Source organism: Xiphias gladius, chromosome 24 (assembly GCF_016859285.1).
Source record: "Xiphias gladius isolate SHS-SW01 ecotype Sanya breed wild chromosome 24, ASM1685928v1, whole genome shotgun sequence".
Lineage (NCBI taxonomy): Eukaryota > Metazoa > Chordata > Actinopteri > Istiophoriformes > Xiphiidae > Xiphias > Xiphias gladius.
The window spans coordinates 11,224,852-11,248,823 of NC_053423.1; the positions used below are offsets into that span (position 1 = coordinate 11,224,852).

The following is a 23,972-nucleotide window of genomic DNA, read 5'->3' on the forward strand; positions in this document are numbered from 1 at the left end:
ACATGAGACCAGTGAGTGTAAATACACACTCTCTGCAGTCACACTTGCATTTGAGAGATGAAAATCTCCCCTTATAAACAGCCCTCCTTAAACAAATACACGTAACACATGTAATATAGTGTAAATGGATGAGCTTGTGAACAGTGATTTAAATAATAAAGGTTGATAAAGGATTTTTACATCACTTTGGGGAAATGAAACATATTATTTAAGTGTGTAAGCTTCCACATATATTTGTGTGTGCATGAGACAGAATGAGGATTTGTACTAGTATTTTTTTTATTAGTGGGTGCAGGTGCTGTTCATGTGTGTGGCCTCGGGAAGTGGTGTATGGTCAGTCCTAAGTTAAACAACCTTGGGCAGACATTATGTTTCCCCTCTCTTTAAATTCATGTCAAGCCCAACATTTAATAGCAGAGTTGAAATCCCTGTTGTGCCTTTGCTAATGATCCTTGTTTATGTTAAAGCTGTGAAGCGCCATGATTTATCCACAGTCAGGTCGTGTTATTGTGTGGGTCTCTTCCTCTCACACACCCAGTCTGTCTGTCTGTTCAGCGCTTTGTTTTAGCTTAGTTTTGTTAAATAACTTTGCCTTTATTAATTTTATTTTCTCTCTCCTTCTTCTCTTTATGCTTTGCTGTGTGTGTGTCTGTGCGTGTGCGTGTGTGTGTGTGTGTGTGTGTGTGTGTGTGTGTGTGTGTGTGTGTGTGTGTGTGTGTGTGTGTGTGTGTGTGTGTGTGTGAGTGTGTGTGTGTGTGTGTGTGTGTGTGTGTGTGTGTGTGTGTGTGTGTGTGTGTCCAGCTTGGGGCTTGGCAGTGTCTGTTCTGAGGTTTCTGTGGCTGCAGGTAGCGGACCTGTTCACTTAAACACTGTACCTCTAATGTACTCCAGATGATCAAACTATTTATAACTCTCCCACACGCATGCTCTCTCTCTTTCTCTCTCTCTCTCACACACACACACACGCACACACACACACTCCATACTCCTCTGCCCTGTTGTTAATCCTTGTGCCTGGCTTTAACTGTGCTATTATTTCTTGAGACTAGTTTTCTGGAAACACACATAAACTAACCAACTCACTCTCTCTCACCATCTGTGTTCATGCGTCCTTCCATGCATTTATATGTGTTTTAGTCTGCTTCTTTTTTTTTGTTAAATAGGTGGTGTTATTTTACACTTTTCCTGTTGTGCCATGACTCCAGTTCATGCATGTAGGTGTGTTAGTGTATGTGAGTTTAAAAGTTGGCACTAACCCTCACCAGGCAGCCAGGGGCAGAGAATTATGGGGCAGTTAGGTCTGTTTTACAGGACCTGCAAAAAAGCATGCAATGGTTCATATGACACCAAATGGCAGGTCTATAAAATTACAGTCAACACCTTCTGAGAGAGAGAAGAAAGGGAGGCGCAGGCAGAAAAACAACAGTCAGGAAAGCAAATATAATGTTCTGATATTAAACTTTTTGCAAAGTAAAAAAAACCCCACACACTCTCTGATTCAGAGCACAACTGGCTAGAAAAATGCTTGCTAGCGATAATCACTGCATCATCAAGGCTTTCTTTTCTAACAGTCCCAGCATCTTTCTCTTTGTCTCGGCATGGTTTTCTTCCTTTCTTAAAGTACATTCACAGTCTCCAGTGTTGCGCGCACTTTTGGCAAACGGCGTTGAGCAATTAGTGGGGCACGATGAGTGTTTTTGTATTTGTGAGTCAAGGTAAACAAAAAGGGGCAAAATGGAGGGAGTTTGAAGAAGAGGAGGAAATGAGAGAGGGGGAAATATTAAACAGAGCGAGGGAGATTATACGATAGATAAAAGGAGAGAATATGATGAAGAGGAGGAGAGGGAGAGGGAGATTTGGGATGAGAAAAAGGGAGAAAAGAGCGAAGCGGAAAGACAGAAACAGACCACCTCAAAGTAATGAGAGAAGGACTGAGGAGGGAGAAATAAAGAAACTGGAGAAAGAAACAGAGACCACCCCACAGTGAACACCAGAGGGAAGGCTGCAGATTTCAACGTCTATTTCTCTCCCAGTATAGCTCCCCTTAGACCAACTCTGAGCCTGGAGTCACTCTTACTGCCAAGTCATCCCTCACTTTACCCTTGTGTGTGTGTGTGTGTGTGTGTGTGTGTGTGTGTGTGTGTGTGTGTGTGCATATTCACTTATGACAGAGGCCTTCAGAATGCCAGTAAACTATGGCTGTGCTCTGGTTATTGCTTTCAACAGAGAAAAGCTCAAAAACTTTATTTAATACAGGATGATGCAACACTATGTGTGTGTTTGTGTCAGACAAATCTCAGTTACTATGAGCAGAGTCAAGACAATCCTTTCCACTGTTAACACAACAAGGAAACATACATTTCCCCATCGAAAGCCACACTCCCAGCATTGTGAATGCTCCTATGTTGAGTTAAACAATGCCTTCTCTCTGTGGAAATAACACACACCGTGTTGTGCGTGACCCAGGGCTTTTCCATACTGATAGTCCGTAGATCTATGCATGATAAGAGACCAGTGTGTTTTTATAAGGTAAACATGAAGAAAACCCCTTTAACATTCATCAATAGACCCCCTGAAGTTCCCCATTTTCAGCCAGAATTAGACTTTCAAACAGCTTAAATCCAATACAGGGACTTTGTATAGGGTGCAGTAAATTAAGTTAGGAGAAAGAGCTTATGTGTTTGAATGAACCGTGCCGGTCTTTGATAAAGTGCGTATGTTTATATTCTTGAAGCGGGGCCACTGTGATATTGTCTGGTATGTGGAGAGTTATAAGAGGCTTGTGCTTAACTCAATCTGCAAGATAAACAGCCCGGGGCATGAGCACCAAGAGGATTCGTGTACGTTTGTTCCCTTCTTCCAGCCTCCTTCTCTGAGGTTCTCCTCTTTTTCCCACTACTTATCAGCTTGTTCATTTTCAGACTCATCCCTGCAATTGGACATTTTCCTTTGTACGCCTTTTTCCTCATCAGATCTCGCTGCGCTCCGCTGCCCATGCATCTGAGAAGTATTAGTGAACTGAATGATCATTTTGTGGAGGCAAAATGAGGTGGCTCGTGGTCCAGCTGGGGGTCGCTGTAGTCAGGGGACAGGGTCAGTTTGAGGGGTCACAGGTCAAGAATGATTGGTGCAGTTGGCACACACCTCAGGGAACATGTGTGTGTGTGTGTGTGTGTGTGTGTGTGTGTGTGTGTGTGTGTGTGTGTGTGTGTGTGTGTGTGTGTGTGTGTGTGTGTGTGTGTGTGTGTGTGTGTGTGTGTGTGTGTGTGTGCGCGCGCGCGCTCATTATGTTACTGGGCTGCACTTCTCTGTCACTCTGTTCCCACTTGCTTAGGGGACCCTGACTTTATAAAGTATTACTATCTCTTTCAAAAGACTAGCAACAATTTAAAATATTCCCCTCATTACTTCATACTAAATGATTACTTCAAAGAAGGAGTCCAAACTGTTTCTAAATACTAATCCAGTTACTTGGTATTGGCTTCCAAAAAGTTGGGGGATTCATAAAGGACTTTTTTTTTTTTTTCAGTTGGTCAAAATGAATGAAGCAGAGGCCAAGCTATCCTGACTTCTAGTCCCATATATGGCCTGGATCCTACAGTTTCCATAATGGAACTCAACTAAGCTCAACTCTGGTCTTTGACTATACCCTGCTGCCTCCCAAATGCCTAACTCTTTCAAACCGGTCTCCCCAGTTTGTAATGGCTTACAGTTAAGTAATATGTCTCAAGCCCAAACTGAGATAGCTCTGATCAGGGAAAGCTGCCTCCACTGCCACACAAGATATTAAACAATGAGTTAAATGAACTCACTGGGTTCAAAATGTTGTAACTCTTTGATACTGTTCAGTAAGTATGAAATAACATCAGAAGCATCTGACAGTACTGTGAGTCTTTTGAAAGAGATAAATATGAGATATTTATGATTATGATTTTTTGGACTCAGCACCTGAACAAAATAGATGTATGTGTTTGTTTTATTATATATACAGCATCACAACAATCTGATCAGGTGGACCACACCCCAGCCTCTCACCCTGGCAACTATATGGCGTTCAAAGACATTCAATGTGATGTGCAATAAAATAAATAAAATGAAAAGGCATTTAGACATTCATGTTGTCAGCAATAAACCTTAATGCAAATATGCTCAACATTGTCGCCGTAGGTCAATAACAAATCAGTATCAACACTTCATGTACGGCCTGTTCGCTCTTAAATTTTATTCCACCAGTGATGAGTGGAGGCGGAGGGTTTGAGTGCAATATTTCCTTTCAGTAATGAGAAGGTTCTCAGGTATGATTGTCTTAATTTGAGATGCACGAGTCCAAAGCAGCCGCCCACAGATATTAGTGCACACACAGAAACACAGGTTAATACAATCATGATCATCACGCACATACACGCTTGCACATACTCACTCACAGACTGCTTAAGGTTGAGATAAAACACAGATAATTAGCACTAATGGAAACCAGACCTGTAAATCTAGTCTCTCTTGCTCTCTCTCCCCCTGTGTGTGTGTGTGTGTGTGTGACTGTGTTTGTGTCTGTCTGTCTGTCTCAGCCCGACTTCCTCTCCCCCCTTGTCTTTTTGTGGCATTGAGGGTTAATATAAACCAGGGCCTGTTACCCTGTAATGGGGAATTTCAGAGATAGATGGAAGTGAGGGAGACACAAAGCTGAAAAAGGTAAAAAGACACAGGTAGACCTTTGCTGGAGTGTTTAAACAACCAAACAGGCTACCATCTGGGCCTGCTGTTGATGTAGAGGAATGGGAAGTCATTTTTTACAAAGATTTACATATCCTGGCACTATTAGAACACACACAGGCCTGCACCTTTGACATTTAGATTTGTTTAAGGACTACAAGCCCAAAGCAGGCAGATATAAACCGTGATTAATGAGCGGGAGAGGGAATGTTTGAGTGTGAGTGTCAGTCATCAAAGAGTCTATAAATCATAGCACACTTAAATCCAGAGAGCCAGATGCCTTCACACTGATAACAAGCGTCATCCCATTACCTTCAGACATCAAAGAGGGGTAGTAGCTGAGATGCAGCAGCCCTCTTCCCCATCTCTCTTTCTTTCTCTCTCTGTGGAATGTATTTCCCTGTTTGGTAGGTGTGTGAAATCTCCCTCTATGTGTGTACAACCTATATGTGGGCGTGTGTGTGTGTGTTTCAGAGCCACAGAGGTGACATTCCTCTGTGTCAGAGCAACAGCCTCAAGTTTAAGATAACACGGCCACGGTGATCTAAGGGTGGGAATCGATTCCCCCCAGTGGCTGGCGAGGGCCTCAGGTCAGAGCTGATGGCTTTACCTTCCGCACGCAGCCTGTGATGCAAAAACACAGTAATGCTCCCATAATCATCCCTCAGCAACCCTATGGAGAGCTCTGAAACGCACCGTATGGAGTTGGCATTGAACTCAGTATCGTTCATCTCTGACTGTCCAACTGATGTTACTGTAGTAGTACAGTGATACCCTATTCCTTTTGGATCTTTACATTGTTTCAGTGACATTTACTAACATTTAAGGGAAGTAAACTTTTGGATTTAGGCAATTAAAAGCAATGTAGGTCATACCTAATCCTCTAGTCCTGGTCTAATCTAGTCCGTTCTTCCCTGTATGCATCTAATGATAAAGTTTTGCACAGATATTTATTTGATATTTGTACTTTATATGTCTATTGAGATATTTGCTGCAGGTTGATCCAAGGCCAATTTAATAAAGAGAGGATTGAGATCTAAACAACCATTAATGGCTCTAATTAAGAAATAATTCGATTTGTTTATTTTTGTCAGTATTTCATAGCGTTTCGGTAGAAAGGTGAGTTTTTGTGAATATACCTTCATTTCAGTGAAACTCAATCTGTGGGAGATCCAAACTGTAAAAATCAAGAGTCTCTTTAAAATTTTTGAATATTTTGAATAGCTAGAAAGAAATTGATAACATTATAAAAGGGTGAATAGTAAAATACAAATAGTATTAAAATTCTACATTACAGGGGTTTATACAACAATTGTATTAAACTTCCACTGTGTATAGCCAGTTTTACGTTAAACATCATATGCACTTTCTAAGATCATTTTGTTTTTCCCATGGTATTGCAGTTCTATGTTTTGTATGTGGATAACTAGTTCTTTTTTTAATGAGAATTGCAGATATTGTAATCACACGGTCTAACCAGTCTGCATTATGACCCACAGCCACCAGCCTTTATCTGTCAAAGCTCTTGGTGTAGCTGCTGGAGCACCTGTAGGAGACTCCCATGCTGACCTGGGGCTCGGAGGACATCTGGGAATATCATGCAAGCCTCCCACAGCTCCGCATTCGCCCTGTTCAAACAGACCACCAACTAATTATGGCTTTCCCAGATCCCTGAGCTCAAGAAATCACGACAGAATAAACCACGGGTATGAGATGTTTTCTTTTGTCCCCCTCCTCTGTGGTTTACTTGACTGGGGAATCAGCAACAGCAAATGAAAATAAACTCTCTGCATAAACTTAAAGTACTCAGTCTATGGGAAATGAGTTTGTTTCAAAAATAAAACAATTCTTGTGCGTCAAATAACTACCTTCATACCTTCAGCTGATGGTCTTGAAATTGACCCGTTTATTACCCAGCCTCGTGTTTTAGAGCTTAAGTTTAAGTCTAATGAATATCCAGACAATTGAGAGGAATGAAAGATACCTTCATTTTTTTAATTCAAGATATTACCAAATATTTACAACACTCAAAATGCGCAGACTCCAGATCCATTCAGCATTCTTTGATATTCCAAAAATAAATAACTTTTTATTTGAGAGGGGAAAAGGAATTTCAAAGCTGTGTATAAAAATAAATACAAAATACTTCATTTGCTGTGAAACTTTGTCACAGGCAATGTGGAATGAATTGTCATTTTTCACTCGTGTTTCAAAACAGAGCAGTTCATCGGAGCTCATTTTCTTTTTACAACATTCATAGTCGCAGTGGTCTCTCTTTCCTCATTTCCCTCCTGTCTGTCCTAAGTGCTCCCTTGCAAAAAGTATAGTCCATGCAAAGGGAAATATGAAAAGCCCGCTCTCCGCTCAGCCCTGGAGCACAGCGGCTGGGCCTGGGCCTCAGCTGTGTTTGGCCTGTTTCAGTCTATCTGAAGGGCTGGCCTGATCCACTGGTTCCTCAGTCTGCATAATCTGTAAAAAGATATTCATTTGATTAAGAAAAAAAATCCAATAGATAGAAATAAATCCTTTGTAGAGTTATTTCTTCATGCGTTTGTTAAAGTGCAGCGATGTAACCTGGTTGTTATCTATAAGGGGGACGCGATATAAACATCAATCTATATTTTCAGAAAAACAGCACATTTCCTCCGTAAAACTCCCCACTTTACACATCCGTTGTAAATAACAACTACGTAGCGTGATGTGTGGATGTCACATTTTGAGGTAGATGGTGGAATCTTGCGCTTGTTTTACAAAAATGTGCGTAATTTGAGTTTTTGTACTCTCTACCGGGACCTACACCCAATTCATGACGAAAATAAAACAGATTTAATGAATTGTAGAGGAATTTGGGGGGGATGTCATACAAATGTTGCAGCCAAAGTAACCCTACTGGGAGACTGGAACTATATTGCATTGATTTTTCATCTGGGCGCGGTGCGTAAAATGCGCCCAGGACCACTTTTGGCGCAGCTTGTCTCCCTGCAGGATGAAAAGTGAAAGGAGCTCAGCTTACCGCGCTGTCTCATCCACAGCAGCCCTGCTAGTGGGACGTAGTAGACAGGGACCACGCGCCCCCCATCCTCCAGACCGAGAACGCGTAGCTCAGGCGCTCGTGCGCCACGTAGCTGCAGCTGGTTCCTCGTGCGTCCAGCTCGTCGCTCTGCAGAACTTGGCACAGGAAGTCGATGTACCGGGCCGCCAGCTTCAGCGTTTGGATCTTGCTGAGTTTGTCCGACGGGAGGGTGGGGATGATTTTACGTAACGACGTGAATGCCTCGTTGAGAGACTGTGTCCGTTGCCGCTCGCGGATGTTGGCCATCACGCGCTGCGTCTGTAGGTCATCGAAGGAGCGCGCGGGGCTGCTGCTTGCCTCGCTGCCGCCGCTCACGGGGCTGCCGCCTCCACCGTCGCAGCTCTTTCTGCATTTCTTCTTCCCGGGAATCGGACTCTCCACGACTCCGTCCTCCTGCTCCGCGTCCGCGCTCCTGCGTGCCGCCCGCCGCTTCCTCGCGCCTCTCCGCGGCAGCTGGCGGTCGGTCTCCTCCTCGCTGTTCCCTGCACTGTCCATTGGGGAGGAGTCCTCTTCCCGCATCGTCTTTTCCAAAACTTTTCTGTGGTCTGAAGGACGGCTATAACCCCTGACCCGAATCCCCTGAACTGGTTACAACATCAACAAACAGGACAGGTAATAAGGAGTGCGGTCTGCATTGGGGTGTGGGCTGGTATTACCGTAAATCTCGTGCGCCACGGAGCGGGAGAGGTGGCTGCCAGACCGGAGCGACCGGGGCTCTTATAGGAGCGGGCAGGAGGATTTTTGGGGAGCGCTGTGATTGGGTGAGAAGGGGTGTAACATAATACTGCGGGAGAAGGGTAGGACTAGCTATGATATTAGGAATAGAGTTTAAGAGATGCAGGCTCCTTTACACAAGATTGGGAAAGGGGGTGTAGTAGGGGCGGTGTTAGTGAATCATAGGTGTAGATTTGTGCAAGGGCTAAACAGTCCTGCTTTTAGGATGAATTCTTTCCCCCCACCCCACCCCAAGTTATTTCTGCACCAAATGCATAATGCTGTTTTTTTTTCCTCTAACATTCTTGAATTTGTTGTAAATTAAACGGAGCAATTGGAATCCCCTGTGAAAGTCTATCAAATCAACTTTGAGAGAGAAGTTAGACTGCCTCGATCTATGTTTAGACCCATTTAGCCATTTTTGGGTCATTTCCCCAAGTCCTTTTTAAGTGTACGTACCTAAAGGTAACTACGTTAACACGCGTGGATATTTGACTTGCTTCTTATTGCAAATAAATCAAAGACACTGAGAACATAACAGAAATTCTTTCACAAGCCTGTTGTCTGTTGTAGGCCTCGAGTCTCCTTGTTCAGGTCTGGACACTGCCTGAGATGGGAGCAGTGGCGGCGGTGAAAAATATCAGCCCTACTGAAACACAGGAGGCTGTCACAGCAGGCGGTCTCCGCTCGTGTAAGCAGACCGAGGTGTTTATTTTCCCATCAGCGGCCCCGCGCTGAGGTATGCGCCTAAATGGGCCCGACTCCCGCAGGGATCTCGACACCGCGGCTCAGGTTTAAAAGACGGGCCGTCCCAGGGAGTTCTCAGGGCGGATCCGTGCTCACAGCGGGTCGCTAAAGGCGGTGTACGGCTGGGGCGAAATGCAAACACTGGAAGTGATAAAGACGGACTTGGAGAGAGAGAGAGAGAGAGAGACGCTCGCACGCAGAGAGCCTAAACATGACCACCCAGCTCTGGGGCCTGACGCGATACAGCCTAATATCAAAATCCAGCAGAAATACCTCTCCGCGTGGCTGAATCGAGGTCTGGCAACTTGTGGAGGTAGTCTGCGGCGTGAAATGCCCACCGGGGGGCCTCATCTTTGATGAGTGAGGCTGACACACGAGGAGGGCCACAGCAGGCCCGGCCTGGTCCCCCTTTATAAGGGGACACCGCCCCAAGCTCCCTGCTCCAAATATCTCTGTCTTTCGATCCGAGACAGGGCGAGCGCGTCTCGTTGATCTGTCACTCACTTCGCCTCTTGTCCCATCTCGCTCATCACGCCACTGGCTCCATTTACACCTCGGTGCAGACGATTGTGTCCAGCGTCGTGAGGCCGTGAGCCTTGGACCTGCTTATGTAAATCCACTTCATCTGAATCTTCTAAGGCTTTCAAGGGGCCAATCAATCCTCCGCATTTGCTCCCGCTTTCTGTTCGTGAAAAAGCCCCGAGCTGCCACACCTGTTCCATTGCCTGTGGGCGGACCAGGTGAGGCGAGCGGCCGTGTCGCTCTCCAAGGTGCTGAAAAAAACGCACACCTGAAATTTCACTCTTGCCGAGCGCCCTCCTTAAAAACGTCCTGATAGTCTTTAGCCTCTATTCAAGGTTGTACCGTATGCAGCCTTCTGAGGCAACCAAATACATGCATTCCGCTCACAGAACTGTGGGAGGCAGGGTCGGACATGGTAATCCTATAAATTTGGTCCAAAGGAGTCTGAATTAAATTCTGTGTTCTTTTCTTTTTGTCATTCTATTGGGGCGCCAAGAACACATGCATTACCATAGGCTATACGTTTATTTTTAAGCTACAATAAGCCACATATATTAAATGAAATATTTGGAGAACGTGTTCTCGGCTTGTTTATGTCAGTCTAATAATTTAACATCATAATACCGTGTTGCAAGTGACATAGTCAACTTTTCTCAGAAAAATGTTCTTTGGAAATGTATCAAATAATCTGTAGGACAATAGTCTCAAATTTTTCTTAAAGCTTGCTGTAGTTATAGGATTGCGATCAAGTTGATCATTATTGAATTTCATCTTTGATCAGTTTATCAGTTTAATCAGTTGTGTCTTTGTCCTTGCCGAGGTCGGTGGTAACCCCAATCCGGTCGAGTCTCCATGGAATACAGTCAGTATTGGACCGTTCTGTCTCAGGTGTTCTCCAGCAGGTCCGTCATGAAGGAGATGTAGACGATGGCTAGGCGGAGAGTCTCGATACGGGACAGTCTCTTCTCGTAGGCGAATGTAGGGACCTTCGTCCTCAGTTCATCAAAGGCCTCGTTCAGGCCAAACATCCGCTTTCTCTCCCGCACATTGGCCGCCTGTCGCTGGACCACGGTGATGATCCTCCTCCGTTTGGACTTGGCGTGCCCGTGGGCCCCGCGGCTGTAGTACCTCGGTGGACCCATCACCAGATGCTCGGCAAGGTGCTCCGCGGTGCGCACGCCGTTCTCCAAGCCCCTGCACCAGGGTGGGTCGTTCAGCCGCGCCTGGTTGTTCGCACCGGGCGGGGTATTATCCACCTGCTGCTTCGGTCCCAAAGTGTACTTTTGCGGAAACTCTATCAGGTTCATGTCGAAATTTATTAACGTGGAGTCCACTATGCGGTCTTGCAGCTCCATATTCAGTCACCGACTGCAGTCTCATAGAGAGCGCGTTTCACTTTTATGGGTCTGCTATTCAGTCAAGCGCGAGAAGTGACGCCAGTCAAAGCTTTCAGGTCTGTTTAATATCATTCACCAGACATAGAGACCAAAGCAGGACAGCATCCCCGAAAGTGAATCCAAATCCGGTCAGAGCACGACAGGGTGAGATCCTACTTGGCTCAAATCCAAGGCCCTTTCCTGCTGTTTTAGTAAGCCGCCTATGCCGCTTCACAGCGCGACATCTTTCATGTCCACTCTAGCCCTGAAGTCCTGGTCCATTTCTGCCGTTAGTCGTCCGGTGAGTGGGTTGAATCCGGGGAGAGAGGCTTAAAAAGGCCTAGAGGAATCTGGAGGGCCCCGCCAATTGATGTGCTGTCCTGGAGGCCCTTAATGAGCTTCTGAAGAACGGAGGCTCTTGACGGAGGGTCATACAGTCTTGTTTGCACTCTCCCCTCCGCTTCAGAGGCTAAATAATGACACTTTTATCACTTAAACAGGCCAGGGGAAGACCAAATAGAACATTCCCTAACAGTCACTATACACCACAAGCTTTTCTGTTGCAAATTAAAGCAAATAGCCTAACTGTCCGTTCCCATGGAGAGACAGTGTCCACACTGCAGGCACTGCTGAGAGGGCCACTGGAATATCTGTGGGCCTCGATACTCTGATCATTTAAGTCTGACCCGAATACTATTTGCTTTCCAGGTTAAAGTTTTACTGAGACTGACTTTATGATCTCAGTCACGCATTCTCTTTTTTCATTCTTTTCTGAGAACAAACAATGACAAATAATGACACAGGATTTTCCCCCACCGCTTCGCATGCTTTGTTTGTGTAAGAGGTAATTTCGGGTGAAAGTAACACCCTGTGTCCGTTTCAGCTGTTAGGAGCATTATACTGCACATTTTTCCTTAGCTGACCTGCACTGATTGGCTGCGACTGATTGCAATGTCTACCCGAGCAGTGTAGAAGTACGTGCGGATCTGTGTTGTCCAGGTGGCCAAAAACAGTGGGGGATATCTACAGTGTGGGGAGTCCTCTTGGACGCAAAGGTTATTTGAAATGTTTCATTTGCTGTTGAGGCTATGTGGAGAGACACTAATTCCACATCTGACTTTCCAAATAGAATTTACTTCCTTTTTTTTTTACCCAGTAGAGTTTTTCAGATTTAATCTAATACTTTAATCAGGCAGTTTGACTACGAACACAAATACTGATTTACTTAATCACTGAATAGGCAGCAGGAAAGCTTATATTTCATAAGCAAATTCAGACACATGAACTCTTCAGAGCAGACACTTTCTCCTGAATTTTAGGTGCTTTTGGGTAAAACAGTTTACTCAAGGGCAACTCAGCTTTTGTGGTTAAGGAGGAGAGCGTGTTCTGTTCCAAAAGTTGCTGAAATCAGCCAGTGTAGTGCTGGTGGTTTTAAAGCCCACTCATGATGACGAATTGTTCAAAATACCATGAAAAATTCAAACTTTCAGCTCTGCAGAACTAAAACTAGGTACTGTAAGCGACTGATCCCTGAGGATAAGCTCTCCTTCGGTTTGCCCCTTCTGGGAGGTCAGAGGTTACATTCGGGACCAGAACAGCCCCTCTGTAGCTTTGCAGATATTTGAAGTTTAAATGAATGAAGCTGCTGTTCATATTGTGATTAACTAGGCGGAAAGGTCACTGTATTCAATCAGATTGAAAGTCTCTGAATACACCTTTATAGTGGTCTGGGCAGCTATTAGGTTTGAAAGGTCATACTGAATACTTGTTGTTGCTTTGGTTACCTATCATCATGTTAGATTGTTTTAATAACATCCGTAGCAAGTTAAGTAACACTTTAATTTAACTCTCCATATTTTGCATTTCTTAGCAGCACTTGAACTACAAACAGTTTAAATTTTGAGTTTTCGCAGTAGGAAAGGAACAGGAGTTACTAATAACATTAATGACATCTCTGTTCTATTTAAGTGTCCCACTAAGTCAGGACAGTGTGACGGTGAGCCAGCATGAACAATCCCAGGACCATGAAACTGCAGCAGCTAACAATATAATGTGGCATCATGAAGATATCACACCATTTTTGAGTCTTTCTTACTGTCAACAACTACAACCCCTCATATGAAACATCAAGAAGTGTATAAACAAATTATGACATTACATTAACATTGACCTCATTTGGCAGACGCTTTTATACAAAGCGACTTACAAGTGAGGCACTTAGGGTTCAGAGTCTTGCCCAAGGACACTTCGGCACATGGACAGGACGAGCCGGGGAATGAACCACCACCCCTGCGAACACTGGACAACCCCGTTTACCACCTCAGCCACAGCCAACAGAAACAAACCAAAGAGCTCATCTAATAGGCTAAATCTAGTTTAACACATCTACAGACATTGTCCACCTCACTGCATTACTTCTTATTTAGATGTGTGTTTTAGGGCATAACCCACTCCTGTATTAGTCCACACACTGGGCTGGTCCGGGATTTGACCTCTCGTACCCAAAGCGAGAATCATACACCTTGATACCAAAGTATAATAGTAATCATATATGTCGACATTTGTCCACGGGTTTTGAAAATATCTATAAAGGGACTTAAGCCAGAAGTGGGTGAATTATGCTGTGGGATGAATTACAGCTATGATATATATTCAAGCATTCATTAACCTTTTTGTAGACTAGTTATGGATGCTACATAGGAGATACCAATAAACTTAAATGTTTAAGGTGCCATTATATTCATTTTATCATGAATAGAAAGTCAAACAGAAACAGAAACAGAAACGCAGCGAAACTACTTCAGAGCTTGCCAATAATATTTGAGAGATTTCACTCTTGTTACTGTTACTCAGCTTCTTGACAGTTTTCTAGTGGAAGTATTGATCAACTTCCAGTAGCTTGCTGACTGTGCTCCCATCCATGTGAACACATCAGTAACACACAGTAAGCCTGTGTCTTTTTGCCTATAGAAGTTCCTTTTGCATTCCCGTGTGATTATTCCATATATACAAGGGTGTGAGCGTGTGAGTGTCTGCCTTGTATACACACTCCAACTTCAGTGTATCTTCTCCGTCTCCCTCCGCCGCTTCTTCTTCTTCCTCACTCCTCTCTGTTTCCCTGGCGGGCAGATAAACATGATGGGACATTCCGCCTGTTGTCGTGGAAACGCTGAGAAAGCACAGCTGGGCGGGAGAATATGAGGTAATCTCACCCTGGGGCTGGTGGGTAAATATTGGTCTTAAATAAGGAGTAAAACCTCAAAAGAGGCACACAAACACACACACACAGAGACACAAACACGCGCGCACACACCTACAGGGTTTTATCCCGGTTTTGTGTGAGTGGAAATACACAGGACAGACCTTCACACAGACACGTATAATGGCACATATTCTGCTCTGCTCTATTATTATTGGTTAAACAGAGTGAAATTCATGATAGTTTGTGGTGTGACTAGATGTTTGTGGAAGTAAACAGTGAAGGTTTGACAGACACAACCTCAGTGTTAAAACCGAAAAAATTAGCCTAAACACCACACACAGCTGAAGCAGATGGGATTGTCTTTAGTTTTACAGGTATTTGATCTTAAACCTGTAGCATTATACAAATTCAACCTTTGATGATGGTGCTAGAAGAAAATTCAGGCGAGCAAGTTGTTACAATTCATCCTTGAAGGGGACATGAATGTGTGTGCCAAATTTTTTTGGCAATTCTCTCCAATACTTATTGAGAGATTTCATTCAAAACCACAAACGTCAGACACATGGTGGCGCTAAAGGAGACGTCAGAGGATCACCGAAGTCAAAGAGTTTCATGCTCTGGCAGCCACGAATTTCGGCATAAAATTTTGCGCCAACCCATGCTGTCAGGGTTCAGCTATTTCCTTGGAAAAGTGAAACCTTTGACCAGCTGGGGGCACTAGATGAAAAGTTGGAGGATCACCCACAAAAATAGTTATTCATCCTTTGGGGACCATGAAAATGTGTCTGAATGAACAGACCGACACTGGCATCCCTAAAGCCATGCAGCTAACATAGATAATACAATTGGATGTTTTTGGCCACGAGAGGTTGTAATTTTAATTTTTAATGACATTTTTGATAAAAGAGAATTTAAAAAATATGAAAACTAAGCTTCAGTTTATAATTTCTACAGTGATTCTATGGCGAAACTACCCACAAATTCCCAATTGCAGCATGGCAATTCAGTTCACAAATTGTATGAGCATCATCTTACAGCACATAGCACAAAGACACCATCTTGACACCGAATCCCTCTTGGATATTGGGTCCATATAATAACATAATACCACAGAAAAACGGGAATTGATGGCCTGGGAAGAGCGGGCTTTGAGTCCTGTGTTTTGGGGACCATGATTTCACTCATTTCACACGAGGACTGAGTGTGAAAAACAGGATTTTTAATATGTTAGTATTGTGAAGTTACACTGAAGTAGCTTGTTAATATAGAGATCACCGGAGAACAGTGTGTGTCCAGTGTGCTGCTCCAGGGCAGCCAGAGCAGTTCTCACCATGTAAATCTGTCTTTCTACTCCTCCTCTGGCTCTGTCCTCGGTGTGCTATAAGAACACAGCCAAATCTCTCCCACTACCACTGTAAATCTGAAACTAGACACTTTTTTCTCGTTCTGCTTCTTTCTCAGCGTCTTTCTCTCTCCTTGAATCTGTCTCCTCCTCTGTTTTCTCCTTTACTGAGCTGTTTCTCTCCACACCCCCCTCATTTTCTATTGCTTGTTTTCTCCACTCACTGACATACAACATACAACAGACATATGACACATCTTTCACATCCTCTCTGTTTTGCAAATTATGAAAGTGAAGCAATTTAGCAAAGCTATTTTATACATAATATCATATGGAGTTTGAATTTGAATACTGGAGAGAGGGAGGGAGAACCAGGCAGAGAGTGGGAGACAGTGGGAGTAAGGCAGATGAGTTTAACTCCTGACCTATCTGCGTCCTCTTCATTGTGTCTCTCTGACTCTCTCAGTGTTTCTTTCCGTCTCTCTCCACACCCAGTAGCTGGCTCATTGGTTCACTTGTCCCGCCTTCCTCTACATCCCGCCCTCTGATTGGCGCGGAGCTTTAGCCAACACTCAGTCATGGGGTGTTTACACAGCTGGGTGGCCCATGAGAGGTAGGGTTCATGCCTGTGTGCATGTGCGTGCGTGTGGAGGTTGGATAAATCCCAATACCACATCATATATCTCCTCGCTCGGCACCCGATTCCTCCCCCTCTTCCTCCAAACCTACACCTCCCTTTGGCCAAAACCGCTGCGGGTCCTCGGCTCCTCCTTTCTGAATTACCCTCCCTCTCTTAATCCAACCTCTTAGCTCCCACTCTCCACTGCCACACTCAAAATCCATTGCATGGCATGGCTCCCCCACCCACCCTTACCCGTGTCAGCACCTTGCCTCAACTCACCCCCACCCCCGAGTTCTGTCTGAGTAATGTCTGTGTTTATTTTCTGAAAGGTCACCCACTTTTTACTGTGTATTTTAAGGGTGCCGTGTTTCATTTGTTTTAAGTGTCATATTCTCAACTGTAGTGTACGTTGAGATGCCTGATTTTCCTGAGAGACGGATATAGCTCTTTGATGATGATTTTAATGATGATGAAGATAGGAGTGGCATGCTTTAAACACTTTAGCACTGTTTGACTCTAAGTGTGTTTGTCTGGGTTTGTTTAAATCATAATCTGTTAAATCAGTGTTTTTTCTTCTTTACACTGAGATAATTCATGTAAAATATGTTTACACATGACTGTTCCTGATAGATCAGACTTTTTTCTTCCCACCACAGTGCCAGAGCTGCTTAGGAACAAAGAAAAGTTGGAAAATATGGACAGCGCTGAAGAATAACATCACTAACCCTCACATAAACAATCACACAAAACTTTTGAATGACTGAATGTTTAGCTCCCCAGCTGGATTACTGATAATAGGCAGTGCTGGACGATGCCCTGCATCAGCAGCCTCACAAGTAGTCACAGCATCTAACGTCATCCCAATAAATTTCCTCTTCCTCTTAAATTGTAATCTCGCACTTTATTGTTACTCTTGGTGTGGATTGAAATGATCACTCATTGACCTGTGCTTAGGCTGAATTTAATGCTGAATCTGAGAGGACCTTAAAAAAGCAAGGATGAGGCAACATTAACAGTTTATGGTGCCAAAGAGCGTGAAAAAAATGTCAACACAAGTTCATCTTATTTGCTCCTTCCAGAGCTTTCAACCGTATCTTGTGGCCTTCCTCTGCAGATTCCAATCCTTGAGCAGAGACAGGGGTTACTATCTCTCCCCTTGTAAGACCAGCACATTCCATCCTCAGTTCACATGATTAACAACTAAACCATCTCCACGAGCAGCTCGGTCTGCTGAAGAGAGCTGACAGCTTTGGAGACAAGAAGGAAGCTGGATATGTCATGGAACTGTTTCTTTCTACCAGGTTGTAAATTTTATGAACTGCCTTAAAAGTCTGGTTATAACGTGCTTCACCATTAAATTGACTACAGTGTAAGCTATTGATAGCCTTAATCTTTCTTCACAGCCAATATGTAGAATCCAGTAACTGGAAATGGGACTTGATGAGTACTTCCCGAAATCTTCGCAAGGTCTTGGAAAACACATCTTGGCATATCATCTTAAAAGAATGTGCTTACATCTGCCATACAGCTTCAAAATGAAAATTACAGGGGATGCTAGTTTTGGAAAATTATAAACACTACAGCACATCACACTAACATGTACAATTAATATAGCATTTTTAAATGTTATTATTAAATATAGATGCTATATATTTGCACCTGGCACAATTTACTTCCCATGCTGCACTGATTTCCTAAAAAAATAGTGTCTGTAATTTCAAAACGCTTACCTTTTAACAAAATTGCTTCTGGACCAGTGTTGCATCTCACTAAATCTATTTCAACATGAAGAAGTTCAGGATGCGCTTTCACAAGTTGCCTTCAGGGAAAGCTGCGGTCTTTAGCATGGATCTCTAAACTTACTGAGGAAAACTGGAAAATCTTTGTGTCTTACTTTTCATGTTAAACATATTTGTCATATGTAGTCTTTGGTGATTAAAATCAGCATCAGCGGATGGTTCACTGATCAGAGGGGTTTCTTTCATCTTCTTGTCAATGACTTTATAAGTGCTTTTCCAGCAATCAGCTCTAATGCACACATCATCACCAGTACTGGCCACCCAGGTTTCACTTTCTTTTCATCTCTCCCTCTCCTTCTTCTTTCTCTTTCTCTTTCTATCCTGCCCTCTTTCCTATACGGATACCCTCAGCCCTGCTCTGCCGTTTGACAAGGTTTTCATGAAATTACAATAACAAAATATTTAGTTGTGTCCAGGGCATTGTCCTGTAAAGCTACGTGACTAAACATGAGATCATTTTTTCCAGACCCAGAAGTTTTTTTTTCCTCTTCTTGGCTTATTTATTTTTCTGTGGTTTTGGGAGGTTGTGGCTGAAAGTCTGATGATATGCTGTGTGTGTTCCTCTCCTCACCCCACCCCTCAGTACTCCTCTCCGCATTTCTACTTTGCTCTCGATTTATATGCAGAAGGTATAGGGAGTGATAAAAATACATTTTATACAATCGCTTGTTGTTCCACAGTAAATTACTGTGCTCACTGTCACATTCATGTCTGTGTTCATATGATTTGGCCTCTTTCTTTATTAGCGTCATCTCTGCAGATGATGTTACTATCATAATAACTGCATACAGTTAAGATTAAAACTAAGTAACTTTTTTTTCTTTTTACCTTTTGTCCTTTCCCTGCCATATGTCCCCAGTGTTTCTAGTGTAGGAGTTATGGTTTGGTCTGAACACTGTCTAGACGCCTATGAACCTCCCATTACCTCCTGATTACACTGAGCCCTATTAATCTCACTGGGCTGGCTGACCAGGACAGAGCACACACACACACACACACACAAAATAATCCAAGGTGTATGATAAAGTTCATAAAATAAAATTATGTGGAAAAAGAGGCGCAATACTATTTGGTAATAATGGAGAAAACACACATTATGAATGATAAATTTGAGCGATTTGAAAATATCTCAAATGAGTACATGAGATGTAAATATACAGAAAATATCATCATGTGATGTGTTAAAGGTGTATCACATTCAGAAAATTCAGAAAAACTACTAGTAAATTACTGGTAAAAGCACTACTGACTCTTTTAAAAACATTCAAGTATAAGCAGTAAAATCATCTGAAGTAAAAGTACTGTTGATTTATTTCATTCATAGGTGATAATAAAAAAAAATTTATTAGTAAAAAAAAAAACAACTTTTGATAACATTGGGAAAAGAACCTATTGTTCTAAAGAAATAGGTCAATGTTAGAGTATAATTTAGTTTTAGTTAATAAGTATATATATGTGTATACATATATATATATATATATAATTTTTGATCACATCAAAATATGAGTAAACTTAACACTGTTAAAACGTAATAAATAATTTCAAATTTAAAGGAAAAGTTCAACATTTTTGTCTTGTATTTTCTACCTCTGTCCACACACAGAATGTGACACATGCACATGCAGAACAGAGAAGACCAGATAATCAAATCTTTAGGTGATCGCTGCACTTAGCTGGAGTTAACGTGATCCTCTATTATCTGATCCTGTTCAATCAGATGTTTCAGTAACACATTCACTTTGTGGACTCCCTGAGGAGTCCACAAAATAATGAGTGTGTGAAATTTGGACAAACGCACATACGCACATATAGACCCAAACACAATTCCCCCTGAGCAAGATGGTGTCACAGGAAACTGCCGTCTGTCGTCGCCAGGGCTACTGAGGACAGGACGGTGGGTGTCGGGTGCCAAGGAAACAAACTAACTATGGGAATCCAGCTCACCAACTAAAAGTAGTGTTTACTTTAGGGGTTAATAGTGTGTGTGCATGTGCGCCTGTATATGTATGTGTGCAGACATTGATCCCTTGGGAAAGAGTTTAACGCTTGAGTCAGTCTGTTTCTGTTTGAGGATGGGCTATTTGCTTACCTGAAGGGAGCATAAAAAACAGAGATTCAAAGCCAAAGTGCCAAGAAAATCTCTCAGAAATGCCTTTGAAAATGCCATAAAGGGATTTCATGGATGTCAGTAGGCCTGTGAGAGATGGGCTTTGATACGACTCAGTCTAACCTGGACTGTGTTGTAGGATATATGGCCACAGTTGCACTACTCTGACTGGTGGAACACTTAAGGTTTTATGACCTGCTGCCATTTGGGGCTCTGGGATAGAGCAGAGTGCCAACCACATAACTAATTAGGCTTGGCCAACGGGGGTGTGCAAGGATGGGGATTTGTGGATTGTGGGTTGTGGATGTGGTGTGTCTGCATGAGTGAATGAGTGAGCGAGCCAGTGAATGTGTGGCATGAGTCGTTGTGTGTGTGTGTGTGTGTGTGTGTGTGTGTGTGTGTGTGTGTGTGTGTGTCCTGAACCTGGAGCATTGCGTCAGGGCGCCTGTTTGTTCTCCATAAAGACTCCACGGCTTCTTTCATGTAGGAGCCGCCAGACCTGGAAACTTTAACACCGGAGATAGGGACCCCGCAGCCAGCCAACACACACACTAACAAACTCACACACACATTCACACACCCGTGCGCACACAGACACACACACACACACACACACACACAGACACACACACACTAGAGAGACCACTCCTATCGAGGCAGCAAGAGGCAGACAGAGGTGTATGAAAAGATAGTCTGGCCCACTCAACAAAAACAACACTCCTCCTATTGTCTCATCCCTCTAACCCTCCCTTTTCTTCTCTCCATCGGAGGATCATGAAGATAAACGACCATGCCTAGATATAAGAGTCCAGTGACGGGGTGGGGGTGGGGGGGGGGGTGTGGGGGTTTGTCTGAAGTGGAATGTGTCTGAACTGCACGCCGCCTCCTATAACTCAGGGAAACACGTAGGAGGAGGAGGAGGAGGAAAAGCAGGATGGAGGATGGGGGGGGGGGGTCAGTGTGAGGGAGTGACAGGAGGAATGACAAGATAAATGAGTGGTGATGGAAGGAGGGGGCACAGGTGCAAGAGAGGTGCACGAGGGCTGGGGTTGAATTCAAGCAAATGAGAGTGATAAAGGCAGAGGGAGGTCATAGCAGGACAAATTACAGTGAACCATCATTTGAACTTTTCGAACCATTGTTTTCTAAATCTCTTCATCTTAAGATTACAAGTGTTAAGTGTTTTGTGTATTTGTACAGTTCAGACAGTGGAGGTTGCACAATTTGAGGTCATTCAGAGCACTCTGGCAACAGTGGGAGCGAGTTGTAATGACTGTGTTTACAAGTACATTGGATTGTAAGAAAAAGTTTTAAATGGAGCTAATGTTGAAGGCTAAAGTATGTGTAACGTGAGCTTTTATGTTTATTTTTGTGTGTGTGTATGTGTGCCTTTTGTGTAGTTCTGCTGGAAAAAGGATTAGCCCAGGGCATTTCAGTAACTCCGTTTATTCAGGCCTTATTTGGTACACCACTTCCTAATAAGTCTCCCTTTATAACGGGTTTGTAACTTCTTACCAACGACTTCATCATTGGTTAATACGTCTTAATAAATCACCCATTAATGCTTTAAAGGTTGGTTGTGAGTCATTATTAAGAACTAACTTCAGGTTGTTGATTTGTAAAAAAAAAAAATCCTTTGGTATGAACATAAACTGTATACTTTATGTTGGTTATCCATTAAAGGAATAGTTCACCATTGTGGGAAATCGGCTTATTTCCTCTCTTGCCGAGAGTTAGAGGAAAAGATCGATATCATGCTCATGTCTTAATAAAGTAAAACATATAAATATTTCTTGTCTGGATCAGTTGCTAGGCAACCAGCAGAAACTCCATTAAGTTACCGGTCCCGGTCAAGAAATACTCCAGTACATATAACCCCATTAAGTGAATGGGTGTTGTATTGACACTTTGGTTTTTGTATGGATTAAACAAACAAGATGTGTTAATAAGTTAGCTTAAGACGTGCTGGTAAGTGGATTTTCTTGGCAGGCTAGTTGTTTTACAGATAAGTGGTCAAAAATGTCAGATGAATTTTTCATCACATTACAATCCAAAAGTTGTTCCTAATAATTTCTTTTAATTGATGCATAAAGCATTAGTGAATGTTTCATTAACGACTGATAAAGCCATGGGTCACAACTTTAGCTGCAACCTGTCCTGGAGAAAAGCTAATGCAGTTTGATTCAAATAACACAGATGATTATACCTTTTCTGATTAGCTTGGCAATGGTAATTAATATGCTCTCTGAAGTTAGGATATGGGAATCCAATTTAAAAAAAAAAAAATATATATATATAAAGACACACCGATGGGGTAGCTCATGTCGATGACAGAAATATACGAGCAGGCGTGAAGGATGAAGATGAGCCGAGTTAATTGCAGCTTCTTATCTGTCCTCTTTAGGGAGCTCCAGATAAGCTCTCCAACTCTTAGCACCTCACAGCTAATTAGACTCCCCACTGAAAGGCATGGGGATTTGTGTGTGTGTGTGTGTGTGTGTATGTGTGCCTTTTGTGTAGTTCTGCTGGAAAAAGGATTAGCCCAGGGCATTTCAGTAACTCCGTTTATTCAGGCCTTATTTGGTACACCACTTCCTAATAAGTCCCCCTTTATAACGGGTTTGTAACTTCTTACCAACGACTTCATCATTGGTTAATACGTCTTAATAAATCACTCACTAATGCTTTAAAGGTTGGTTGTGAGTCATTATTAAGAACTAACTTCAGGTTGTTGATTTGTAAAAAAAAAAAATCCTTTGGTATGAACATAAACTGTATACTTTATGTTGGTTATCCATTAAAGGAATAGTTCACCATTGTGGGAAATCGGCTTATTTCCTCTCTTGCCGAGAGTTAGAGGAAAAGATCGATATCATGCTCATGTCTTAATAAAGTAAAACATATAAATATTTCTTGTCTGGATCAGTTGCTAGGCAACCAGCAGAAACTCCATTAAGTTACCGGTCCCGGTCAAGAAATACTCCAGTACATATAACCCCATTAAGTGAATGGGTGTTGTATTGACACTTTGGTTTTTGTATGGATTAAACAAACAAGATGTGTTAATAAGTTAGCTTAAGACGTGCTGGTAAGTGGATTTTCTTGGCAGGCTAGTTGTTTTACAGATAAGTGGTCAAAAATGTCAGATGAATTTTTCATCACATTACAATCCAAAAGTTGTTCCTAATAATTTCTTTTAATTGATGCATAAAGCATTAGTGAATGTTTCATTAACGACTGATAAAGCCATGGGTCACAACTTTAGCTGCAACCTGTCCTGGAGAAAAGCTAATGCAGTTTGATTCAAACAACACAGATGATTATACCTTTTCTGATTAGCTTGGCAATGGTAATTAATATGCTCTCTGAAGTTAGGATATGGGAATCCAATTTAAAAAAAAAAAATATATATATATATATAAAGACACACCGATGGGGTAGCTCATGTCGATGACAGAAATATACGAGCAGGCGTGAAGGATGAAGATGAGCCGAGTTAATTGCAGCTTCTTATCTGTCCTCTTTAGGGAGCTCCAGATAAGCTCTCCAACTCTTAGCACCTCACAGCTAATTAGACTCCCCACTGAAGCGCAGGGGGATTTGTGTGTGTGTGTGTGTGTGTGTGTGTGTGTGTGTGTGTGTGTGTGTGTGTGTGTGTGTGTAAGTGTAAGTGTGGAGGTGAGGGTAAAGAAAACACAAAGATCTTTAGGGCTGTCTCTCAGGACTTTATCACTTGACACCCACTGGTGAGCATAAAA

At 42.8% G+C, this 23,972-nt stretch overlaps 2 protein-coding genes across 2 annotated transcripts; both read right to left on the reverse strand.

The window, feature by feature from the left end:
* Positions 1–6,742: 6,742 nt before the first annotated feature.
* On the reverse strand, positions 6,743–8,479 carry twist1a (twist family bHLH transcription factor 1a). Its single transcript, XM_040122029.1, has 2 exons — positions 7,724–8,479; positions 6,743–7,179 (listed from the first exon to the last, which is right to left on the reverse strand). Exon 1 carries the CDS (start codon positions 8,300–8,302, stop codon positions 7,751–7,753), a length of 552 nt encoding a protein of 183 aa, XP_039977963.1. The 5' UTR covers positions 8,303–8,479; the 3' UTR covers positions 6,743–7,179; positions 7,724–7,750.
* A 2,171-nt stretch (positions 8,480–10,650) lies between these two features.
* On the reverse strand, positions 10,651–11,121 carry LOC120786550 (neurogenic differentiation factor 2). The gene has a single exon (XM_040122030.1). The coding sequence runs from the start codon at positions 11,119–11,121 to the stop codon at positions 10,651–10,653; it is 471 nt and encodes a 156-aa protein (XP_039977964.1).
* Between the last annotated feature and the right edge of the window lie 12,851 nt (positions 11,122–23,972).

What these genes read in the sequence shown, in the direction of transcription:
- twist1a (XM_040122029.1), bottom strand. Translation starts at nt 8,302, where the DNA reads ATGCGGGAAGAGGACTCCTCCCCAATGGACAGTGCAGGGAACAGCGAG.
- LOC120786550 (XM_040122030.1), bottom strand. Translation starts at nt 11,121, where the DNA reads ATGGAGCTGCAAGACCGCATAGTGGACTCCACGTTAATAAATTTCGAC.